Here is a 12586-nt window from a genome sequence, read left to right as displayed (position 1 = left end):
ATTACTTTTAATTATATCCGACAGTTAATTAATTAGAACGTTAATTAATAAATTCAATTTGAGTAAGAATTTAATTTAAAATTGAATAATTATTAAATAAATATGTTATTTATTCATAACTTAAGCTTATTTATTATTAATTAACTTTTATTATTAATATTATTGATTAAAAAACATTATGGCAAACTTGAGGGCAAGATGAGGGCAAACGTGAGGGCCCATAAGGGCGCCCGTAGGGGCACCCTCATGGATCGCCCATGCGGGCGCCCTCATCGATGAGCATGTCGTTTCCATGAGGGGCCCCTATGGATCATCCATATGCGGCCCTCATGGCATGAGGGCGATCCATAAGGGCCCCCGCTGGGGGCCCACATCACTTTTCCACACGGGTACTGTTTTTTTTTCTTTTATAATTGTCTAAAATCTAATAAAGAACATCTTGCTAAAACTAATTATCACCATTAATATAATAAAGTCGGATGTAAAAGCAATAATTGATCATAGGTCATGGAGCAAAAATCAAGGAAATGTATAATTATTTATATTTTTTATCAAGAAATGACATTAACATTCAACGAAATTTTTTTCGCATTCAAAAGATTTTAAATAGATTATAATTAGAATTTTTTTTTTTAATTGATGCAAGAATAACTGAATAATTGCAAACTATAATGAATTTTTTGCATTTTAATACTGAGCAACAAATAATTAAAAATTCTTATTTGCATATATTATTAAATAAAATATTTCAAATGAATAATTTTTTTCAAATATAAACTTCACGGTCAGGTATAATAATTATCAAGGTATTATTTTTATTTATCAGAGTAAAATCTTGTCTTAAAGTGTACAATGTATGAAAAGATATCTTAAGTTTAACAAAGTGAAATTAGTAAAATAATTAAATTTTATGAAATTTGTATTTATTTTTGTATAAACTATCAAAAATATTTACTTTACTTTTATTTGTAATTCAAAATTTCTTTGATATTTTTCAAATTTAAAAATATCAAAAGATTATGTTTTTTTTCAAAAATTGTGTTATTTTTTCATTTCTTTGTTTTAATTTACAAATTTTGCCAGTGACATTTGGGAAAGTAACATTTTCTGAAGAAGAAATACAAGTTTACAATGCAGATTTGAAAATTGATAAACACATTGAAAATAATAATGCAAATAATTATACACTATTAAATGAATTGAATTTAAGGAATAGTTTAAATTTTGAAAATAGTGAAAGTGATAAAAAATTTCCTTGGTTTTTAAATATACCACTTTTACCGGTAATAGTTGCAACTTCGAATTCAATTCCCGAAGGCGCTTGTAAAAGACAATTACAATTATATCTTGATCATTTAAAAAATGGCACTTTATGGGCGACTGAAAGTAAGTTATTACAGCATAATTTTCTCTTTTTTTCATCACATTAGACTTGGAATTTTTGTGGTGTCGAATTTAAAAATTATCGAATTTTTATTTAGCAGAATTTTATAAAATTAATTTAATAAGCCGAATTTTCATATTAAATAATTTCCATTTAGGGTCAGTTGGGGTAAATGGGGACAAGAGGTTTTGGAGCTAAATTTACAGTTTTAAAATTAAGTTCAACGTCAATATTTTAACCTCAGATCATCTGCAAGAGGTTTTGAGTATTGCCAAGCTTTTATCTTGACAATTGGCAGCAAGATAAAAAAAGTTATCGCTTAATGCATAAAAACTTGAAAATCAAAGTCAAACTGTTTCAGTATTTTGTCGAGCATTTCAAAGAAAACAGACTTAAAAATCATACCAAATTTTTTTCTTATTCCTTATGACTCCTATATAACAGAAATTCACTTGAATTTTTTTTTCTGCTGCATAAAATTAATCCTGGGAACGTAAATAACAACTTAAAAAAAGTAAACCCGCAAATATTACCTTTGAAAGGAAGAAACTTACGTAATTTGTGAAAAAAAGCGATTTTGTCACTATTTACCCCAACTGACCCAAATGAAATTCTAATTTAATAGAATTTCCATTTAACTAAATTTTTATAAATCATATTTTCTAACACATCGAATTTTCAAATAAATAAGTTATCAATTATAATTTATAATAATTATAATTATAATTATTAAAAATAAAAATTTGAGAATATGAAGAATCGTACACTGAAAAAAAAATTTTATTTGATTCAAATAATCGATTGTTTGATTATTATGAAATAAATATTTACTTGAACCAAATAATTTTTATTTGAATCAATAAAATTAATATTTTAGTTAAATACTCATTAATAAAATCCACTTTATAAAATTCTAAATAAAAATGCGAAAAAAATTCCAATGGGTCTAATATGTGGGTAATAATATTATACGTCCCTAAAAATTGGGATTTTAGAATTATTTTTGTAGAATTTTATTTTTACATTATTATATATATATATATATATATATATATATATATATATATACTAGGGGGCTATGCCCCCTGCGCGCTTCGCGCGCCAACCCCCATCCCCCTCCTCTCTTCCCCTCCTTTTCCCCACCACCACCCTAAATTTAAAGGTTATGTTCGTTTCAAGACTCTGAATATAGCCGCAAGTCCCCCCTCTCCCTTCTCTTCAACCCCCCCCCCCCCTTCTCTTGACTTGCGGCTATATTCAGAGTCTTGGAACAGCGGGGCGGCGGCGTTGGCGGCGATATCTTTTTGTAATATAGGTAGATATATATATATATATATATATATATATATTTCAAAAATTAAATATATCTTTAATATTTCAGTGTTCGATTCTTCAGCAAAATATCCTTATGGAGTTTTTTATGGTTTTACTCGTCATTTGGGAAGTTTCGATCAATGCAATGGAATTCAAACAAAAGTAATAAATAATAAAGATGGAAAAATTGAGGAAATACGCAGTAGATATTGTTTAGTGGATGTAAAATTTAAAGAAAAAAATGAACAATCAGAGTTTATTGAAGAATATAAATTATTTTTTAATCCACAAGTTTCTGCATGGGAAGCAATCAGAGTAAGCGTAATTTTATTATATTTATACCGAATTTATTTTTTTATCATTTTTATACAGAAAAAAGTATACGCTTGAATAGGAATCCAATTTCGATTTTTAAAATTTTTAAATGTCAGAATAAATTTTCAAAATTGATCAAACCCGTGTGGAAAAGTCGACTGGGCCCCAATCTGGTCTAGACTGGGTTTCCCAATGTCCAAAGTGGTCAACCCAGACAACGCCCAAACTGGGCGCGTAACGCTGATCCCAAAGATTTCCCAAGGTTGGGAAATCCCAGCTGGGGCCAGATTGAGTTATTCCATTTTTATTTATAATTGTTAATTAATAATTATATAAATAATTTAACAACAAAATAGAGTAAATTAAATGAATAAATATAATTTCCTTTTAAATTAAATTGTATCAAAGATGACGACTAACAAACAATGTATATAGTAAAAAAAAGTAAAAAAAATATTTATATAATTTAAAAATGAAATAATAGTGTATGTATTAGATTTTCAAATTTTGGTACAACTTATAAATGAAAATCTAGAAATAACGCAAACCTATGAAATAAAGAAAACTGCGCACGAGGGGAATCGAACCTACGACCTACGGACTTATAGATTAACGCTCTAACCACTATGCTAACGACGCGTACCTGCAGACAAGTTTTAATTTCTCAGTATCAAAGATGTGAAAAATATGATTGGGTTAGACAATAAATTAAAATATAATCACTTACTTAATTTCATTTATTTTAATTTAACATTTTTACCAGTAATTAATAAGTACCAAAGTATAGTTGTCGTTCAAGTCAAAATTTTGTTCAATTATTATTAATAAATTGAATAAAAATAGGAAATAAATGATTGAGAATGGGGTCAGAGTGGGAAATCCCAAACTCAAAAAACGACTAAGTTATTATTATTAATTAGCTTAGATCAATAAATTAAAAACTAAGAACTAAGTATTATTATTTAAGCATTAATATAATTAACTAAAGTTTTCAATTTCCTTATTTTTCCTTAAATGTGAATTTTTCCCATATTGGCTTTTGGAAAAATCTCCAAACGGCATATAAATTAAATATAAATATAATTAACTAGTTTTATTATTTCTCAAGTTTTTTATTTATTTATAACAGAATATTAAATTAAATTTGAGTTTGGGAATACTTTGGGAAATCCCAGTTGGGGCCAGGTTGGGTTGACCCAAACTTTGCCCAAGTACAATGAAAAACAAACATTTTTTTCAGCTTTTCACAGTTGCGCTTTTTTCTATATTTCTTCAGCATATTATTTAAATAATAATTTAATTATATATATATATATATATATATATTATATATATATAATTTATGTTTTAAATTAATATATTATTAATATTGTATAAAATTTATCTTAATTTTGATCAGTATCAATGAAGGATGAAATGACAATTGTTAAATATTAAATGTTTTAATTTATTATAATTATAACAACAATATAGGGTAAATGCACTAATTGCGGCGAGATTCGAGTCAAAACACCTTTGAAATAGAAAATTCGACATTTCTATTGTATAAACTCAATTTAAGACTTATTAAACTTAAAGCTTATGTTATTAAGATATTAAAAAAAAAATTTAACTCTATAAAAATCGATTATTTAAACAAATATGAGAAATTAAAACTAATACCGTAATTTTCTATTGCGGCGAGTTTGTATCAGTTTCGGTGTATCAATTGCGGTGACCAAAATTACGTGTATTTTGAAGATACTTTGCCCGCCAAAATTGAAGCCAATGGAAATCTTAAAAATGTTTCAATTGCGGCGCGGAAAAAAATTTGATCTCAAATAATTAAATTAATAATTGTTTAAATGTGCATCTTTATAAGTATTTGTATCAAAAAAAGATTGAAATAATTTTTTTTAATTATTTGGTAACAGTTATATTAAATATAATAGTAATAATAGTTATTTTTTATGAACGCGCCGTAATTAGTACACTTACCCTAAATTATATTATATTATAATATTTTTTTTTATCTTGTATTATATTATATTATATAGCTGTAAATTGCCCCACAAACACATGGAGATTTTGCAAATTTTTTAGAAAAATGTTCATAATAAATCGAAAAACCTTTTAAAATATCGGTTTTTATTTTTATTATCCTTTTTCGGGTTAAAATTGAAAAAACATGTTACAAAAAAAAGTATATAAGATTCTCTAAAAGCATATGGCAAAATATTTTGATTTATTTGAAAATAAGTGAAAATAGATTTTCCAAGGACAGTGTCGAGGTCACGGTGTCGGTGTCTCGTTTGGAAAGTTAACTTAATATAGGTAATAGAAGATGTTTCGTTTTAAAATAAGAAATATTAAAATTATTAAATTAAAAACAAATGATTTCAATGACACTTAAAATTAGGCACAATATTATAGGTTCCTAACTAAAAATTTAAAAAACAACAATAAATAATAAAAAAAAACCATAAAAAATTAGTAAAATATTGTTTATAAGTAACTTTTTAAAAATAGAGTAATTTTATAGGTATATATCCAAAAATTCGTAAAAAATTGCATAAAATTGCAAAATAACCCTTTTTTAGGATGAAAATGCAAAATAACCCTTTTTCGGGTTAAAATTGAAAAAACATGTTACAAAAAAAAGTATGTAAGATTTTCTAAAAGCATATGGCAAAGTATTTTGATTTTTTTGAAAATAAGTGAAAATAAATTTTCCAAGGACGGTGTCGAGGTCACGGTGGCGCTTTTGGAAATTTGTGAACTTAATATAATAGAAGATTTTTCAAACTTTGGGAAGCCAAGTCTCACTTTGAGCGACTTTGGGAAGATTTCCACACGGGAATTCGCTTGAAACTTGTGTTATACTATTTATTATTTTTACTATATTTTATAGTTTTTTTTTTACTATATTTTATAGTTTTTTTTTACTATTACTAATAGTATTAATACACCGAAAAAAAAAAGTTCTCAAATTTAGAGGATTCCTCTTCTTTTGCAGCAACTTTTCCTTTTATATATGGGCACTAAAGTTTTCATATCTAATTGAGAGGATTTTCCTCTTTTATATTTTGAGAGGAATAATTTCAAATAAAGATTTATTCATCTTGTTTCAAACTTACGTCAAATTCAGAAATGTCAACCTTCTTTACAGGGTTAAAAGAAATTTATGATTTAATTTACTCGTTATTACTCGGATTAAGTAATTTATAATGAAAGGAACCATTTTTGGAGAAAAAATATAGACGGCGAAAACACGAGCTGAGTTTTTATACAATAAAGTACCAAAGATTTTCAGGTTGTTAAAAATGTTTTTAGTTTTTGTTCATTTTAAAATAAAGTGCTCAGTATTCAAGTGAAAAAAAGTTAATGGATTATTTAAATCAAAGTAAATATATTTTTAAAATAGTGTAGAGATCAAATTGATGAAATAATCAATTCTGATTTGAATATTATTAAATTCTAACCCTAGAAAAAATAGGGGTTAAACAGATCGCATTGTTGATAAATTATAATAAATTTATCACAGTTTTTAATATGAATAGAAATAATTTTTTATACATTAAAACCTTAATTTTCAGTGAAAAATTTGTTAATTAAATAATTAATGTAGAAAGTCCAATTTCAGATAACAGATTTTTCAGCTCGTTGTCCATTTTATTTTGAACTGTCACTTTTCAAACAGTTTGAAGATGCGCGCAACAAAACAAAATGAAACTACAAAAATCTTTTTTACAGCATAAATTTGTTTCATTTTGAGAGGAATAATTTCAATTATAGAAAAAAAATCTTAAATGCAAATGAATAAATTCAATCAAAGAGAAAATATTAAAAGTTATCATTTAATAAAAATATTCTCAAATAAAGAAGAAAAATCCTCCTTTTTGTAGATGAATATTCGTATATTGAAAATAAAATGTAAAAGTAATTTATGAGCGGAATTTTCTTCTCATTTGGAGATTTTATTTTTTTCGGTGTAGTTATTATTTTTAATACTAATTTAATTAATAGTTTTTACTACTTTTCTTGACAAAATGATTTGTTTAGGAAAAAGGCGATTATCGACGGTACCCAAGGTATTTTTTGCAAATGGCATTGTGTTTTCCAGCAAAATGTCAAACGGAGAACATTGTTGCAGCGTTAAAAGAACCTTTGGATGAATTTGGCATAGAATATAATCTTCAAATTGAAGCATCAATTTTACCTATTTATTGCTCTAGAGAAACACCAGAATTTTCTATTTACGATAAAATTTTCTGGTAAGGAATTTTTAATTTTTTTACTGAAAAAAATAACATAGTAACAAATTACTACACTGAAAAATAAATTTATTTGATTCAAATAATGTATATATATTTATTTATATAATCCATTTCAATAGTTTGTATACATTTTATTTAATTTAAATAAATATTTGACGCACTTTGAAGAAAGAGACCAAAAATGTCTAAATTTTGATTAATTTAAGTTTCAATTTATCTAAAATTCAATACACAAATTTTAAATTATAAATGCTTCAATCATAGATTAAAATTTGAAATATAGATATACAATAAATTAGTTATTTTGCATAAATATACGTTAATTGATTTTAACTGTTAGTTTTTTTATAACCTTTTTGTCACCTAAAAAATATAGTAGAAAATATATTTATTATTAAATAATAGTCAAGTTAAGTAAAAAAAATTATTTGAGTCAAATAAATTTTTTTTTTAATTTTCTGAAGATGATGTTTATGATATTTCGATAAATTAAAAATAAATTGACTATACTGTATAAAATTACTTTTTATATTTAGAAATAATAACCAACTGTTAATTAAATAATTTCTTAATTTACAGTTTTTTATTCCTATTAATGTTAACAATGGTCATAATCAGCACTGTTATTGATATAAATTTTGACCAAAACGAAAATCTTTCTTTGCTTCTCTCCTTCTCTGCTCGTAAAAATTTTAATGAAATTTTTAAAATTAATTATGAACATCGAGGATTTAATACTATTCATTTTATTCGAGTTCTTTTAGCAGGACTTGTAGTTCTTGGTCACAGGCATTTACAATATGTTTATATGGGAACTATTTCTGGATCATATTTTGAATGGGTATTACTTATAAAATCATTTAAAAAAAAAAAATGATTACTTTTAATTTTTATTAAAAAAAAAAAAATTATTATAATTATTTAGGTATAAATGATAAATTTTGAAATTTACTAAAATATCTGCATATTTTATTCGAGAATATCAAGTTACAAATAAGTGAAATAAATTAAATTTGTTGAATTTTATGTTTCATTAATAATTCTACAGGTTTTGTCTGAGTACATTTTTGGATTACTACAAAATGGTCCTTTGGTTATAGATGGATTCTTCGCTTTGGGAGGAATGTTATTGTCCTATTCTTTATTGGGTTATTGGAGTGAAACAAAAAAATTTAATTTCGTTTTTCTGGTTTTAAAACGTTTATTGAGGTATATACACAAATAATTGCAAGAAATTGAGAAAAACAAATATTTTAACCTGTAATAACATTTCACTATAAAAACGAAAAAAAAAAGTAATTTTTAACTATTTTACAAATTTTTTTATGTATTTTTAAAAATTTTAATTTTTTATATTTTCATAAAAATTGTATTTATTATTTAATATTAATAATTAATTTAACAGATTATTACCACTTTATATGTTTATTACATTTGCATATGCAACTGTACTTCATCGATTAGGTTCGGGACCATTTTGGGAATTATTTATGGGATTAAGTCGAGATACTTGTTCTTCTTATTGGTGGACGAATTTATTTTTCATTAATAATTATTTTGGTGATAACAATAAGGTATTGTGAAAGAACATACTCTCTAAATCTGAATTAGTGACTCACTTTTTCCTTCTGAATTAGTGAAATTTTACTAATTATTAGTAACTTTTACTAACAATTAGTAAAATTTAACTAATTCTAAAGCAAAAAGCGAGTCACTAATTTAAATTAATAAACATTTTTACTAATTCAGATTTAGAGAGTATATTTTATAATTGTTTGTAACTTTTATATAACTATTCTATTTATTTTTATTTAGTGCGTGATACAGTCTTGGTATTTATCTGTGGATTTTCAATGTTATATAATTGGATTATTCTTAATTAGAACGTTTCACAAAATACCACGAAAAATTGGTTATTTATTTTTATGCTGTACCTTAATTATTTCGACTGCAATTCCATTTTACTACTCATATAAACATGATTTAGAAGCATTTTATAAATCAGTTGCAACGTAAGAATTATATATTTTCTACAATAATTAGTCTCATTTATTATAAACTAAAAGAAAAAAATAATAATTAGCTAAAAAATTTGTCTCTTGATGTACATTTTAGTTAGTTAATAATAAATTTTTTCCATAGTCCAAGAAGAGTAGAAGATAGTGATTATTTTCTTAATTACTACGTAAAAACTCATTTTCGCTTGGCTGCATATGTTATTGGAATAATTTTCGGAGCTTTTATTTATGACTATAAGAAATTTACTTGGCGTCTTTCAGAGGTAAATGAAAATAATTATTATTGTTATTAAATAAAGATTAATATTATTATCTGACTTTTAATTTTTAATATTTATTTGGTTAATTTTTTTTTTTTTTAGACATGGTCAAAAATTATATTTTTTATCACATTTGTGATAATTCTTAGTACAATGTGGATTGCGACAATTTTTGTAAATCCAAATTTGAAAATATCTGCCTTTTATAAAGCCTTATATTCAAGTCTCCAAAGACCAATATTTGCAATTGGTGTATGTCTCGTTCCACTTATTTTTACAATTGGTGATGGCATGGGTAAATGGAAAATTATCATATTTTATAAAATTTTGTTTCATTATCCACTGGATAATGATGATACTTCCTATTCATCATTTTTTAGACTTCTTCATAAAATCAAAATATTATTTTCATAAGAAAATTGGAAGACAAATTAATATATATTGGCGATGACGTCACAGAAAAATAAGATGGCGATAAATAATAATAATAATTGAAATTTGTGTATTTCTGTTCTAGATTTTTCCTACAATATTTTAACAGCAAAATGGCTGCAACCTTTTTCTAGAATCACTTACTCAATTTATCTTGTTCATTTGGTAATGCATCATTATGAATTTGGAACAGCAAGAACATCACCTATTTTCTCGTTCTACAATTCAGTAAGTTTGAAATATTTTAATAAGTAACAGCAATTGTGTAAAAACTTATCTATAAAAACAAGTAATATTATTTTTGAGATGCATATCTATCGGAATTTTTGTAATTTTTTAAATCAGATTTTCAAGTAATACAATTTTCATTTAACAGATTTTATGTTTAGCAAAATTTCTATAAAAAATCCTTAGCAGAATTATTCTTTTATCAAAGGACCCCGCACTTTTTGTATTAAAATTGTCTCTCAGCCAATTTTTTTGTAACTTTGCACTTTTGTAGCATTTCACCTCCTGAACAAAAAATGTATATGACAAAACTCAAAATAATGATCAGTTTTTAAGATATAGCGATCCAAAAAGTTGAAAAATAATTAAGTATGTGTATTGAATTCATGAGATTGTTTTGCTGCTAAACATCAATTAAACCGGCTTGAAACTGATTACTTTTGCGGTTTTTGGGGTCGCTGATTACGAATTTAATGTTAGTTTCTAAAAATACAAAATGGCGGATGAGTTTTTTAAAGATTGATCCATTTCGCTTGAAATAAAAAATAATAATTGTCTCATCCCTCTAAAGAGAAAATGGATATTTTTGGCCAAAAGAAATAAGATTTAACCTCCTCCTTTTTACAGCAATACCTCTATTTGTGGCATCGAAAATACAAAATGGTGAGAATTTTTTTTTCCAAAATAATAACAGTTTGTCTCATCCCCAAAAGAGAAAATGGAAATTTTTTTCTAATTGAACCCCCAAGTAAAGAGTTTCAAGTGAATTTGATGTATTTTTCAAAAAGTCGTCCGCCATATTGGATCCGGCATTTTGAATTTTTTAAAAATGACACTGGATTCGTAATCAGCGACCCCAAAAACCCCCGAGTAACCATTTTCAAGTCGGTTTAATTGATTTATGGCAGCAAAACAATCTCATGTATTCAATACACACACAGAAAATTAAAAGGCATTAAAATAAACTGCAACGCTTATTATTTTAATCCAATTTTGCTTATTTTAATAACAAAATGGATTAAAATAAGCAAAAATAGATTAAAATAAGTAAAATTGGATTGCATTATTTAATTATTTTTCAACTTTGGACCGCTGTATCTCAAAAACTGATCATTATTTTGAGTTTTGTCATATACATTGTTTGTTTAGGAGGTGAAAAGCTACAAAAGAGCAAAGTTACAAAAAAATTGGCTGAGAGTTAATTTTAATACAAAAAGTGCAGGGTCCTTTATTCTATTTAACAAAACTTTAATTAAAGAAAATTTCTAAATATTTAACAGAAATTCTACTTAGCTGAATTTTTAAGCGAAAGAATTTCTTATTCACTGAAACTTCAAGTGACTGAACTTTTATTTGTCCGAATTGTCATTTTGAATGAAGCTGAAGTCTGCAACGTTTTTAAAAGAAAAAAATTAAAATAGAATGATTTTTTCAGGTCAATTATTTTATATTCAATTTTGATTTGCACAAACTTTCAAGAAATTGATACTTTTAAAGAAGGCAGTTATTAAATAATTTTAAATTTAGGCCAAAGTAATAAAATAAAAACGTTATGCGGACTTTAGCATTATCATTTTGATAGAATCGTAAAAACATCGAATTTCTATTTGATAGAACTTTATAAATATCAAATTTTTAGAATGAAATTAAAATATTAAATATGTACTAAAGTTTTAAGTAAAAAATGTTTCCATATTTACAGATTAAATATTTTATAGCTGATATTATTTACTCAGCGTGCCTCGCATTATTCGTTGCAATCGTTATAGAGTTTCCATTAAAAAATTTTATAAATGTTTTATTAAAGAAGAGGACAAATCATCTAATGCAAACACCGTAATTAATTAATTTATAAATTAAACTCTTTTTCTATCAGGTGAATATTCTATTAATTTTAATAAAATTTTATTTTCAGATCATCTGATGATATTCAAAAAAAGACGAAATAATATAATAATATATTAATATATATATATATATATATATTATTATATAGGTATAATATAATAATATAACAAATAAAGCTATATTATATTATTCAAATTGATTTCATCAAAATTTGTAAAATTAAGTTGTACAATTTAAAAAGAATTTTGAGTCAAAATTTGTTGTTAAATAATAATTACCGCCAACCGGGGTAATTATATAACCACAAAAACGCTATTTTTTATTGAACACGCAATAAAAAAAAGATCTAAAAAAATTTTTTTGTGGAAATTGTTTAATAAATTCGAATGTTGAAAATTGAAATTTTAATGTATATATTTATTTCATTTATTAAAAAAAGGAAATTCAAAAAAAATTTTCAATTAATATTTTTTAGGCTAAGAAAACAACTGAATATAATTCATTTTTAATTTGAATTTTTTTATAAAAATT

At 24.7% G+C, this 12586-nt stretch overlaps 1 protein-coding gene across 1 annotated transcript; it reads left to right on the top strand.

The window, feature by feature from the left end:
* Positions 1 to 778: 778 nt before the first annotated feature.
* On the top strand, positions 779 to 12386 carry LOC127279687 (O-acyltransferase like protein-like; the record flags this gene model as incomplete). Its single annotated transcript, XM_051302211.1, has 13 exons — positions 779 to 806; positions 1084 to 1386; positions 2766 to 3013; positions 7055 to 7266; positions 7849 to 8110; positions 8318 to 8478; positions 8675 to 8843; positions 9085 to 9281; positions 9412 to 9550; positions 9650 to 9842; positions 10065 to 10207; positions 11910 to 12043; positions 12123 to 12386. Coding segments are annotated over 13 exons (2223 nt in total), but the record flags the coding sequence as incomplete, so codon positions are not given.
* Positions 12387 to 12586: the final 200 nt, after the last annotated feature.

This window comes from Leptopilina boulardi, unplaced genomic scaffold, assembly GCF_019393585.1.
Source record: "Leptopilina boulardi isolate dan_hultmark-lab unplaced genomic scaffold, ZJU_Lbou_2.1 LbouV2_221, whole genome shotgun sequence".
In the NCBI taxonomy this organism is placed as follows: Eukaryota; Metazoa; Arthropoda; class Insecta; order Hymenoptera; family Figitidae; genus Leptopilina; species Leptopilina boulardi.
This window is presented reverse-complemented; position numbering and strand designations above follow the sequence as displayed.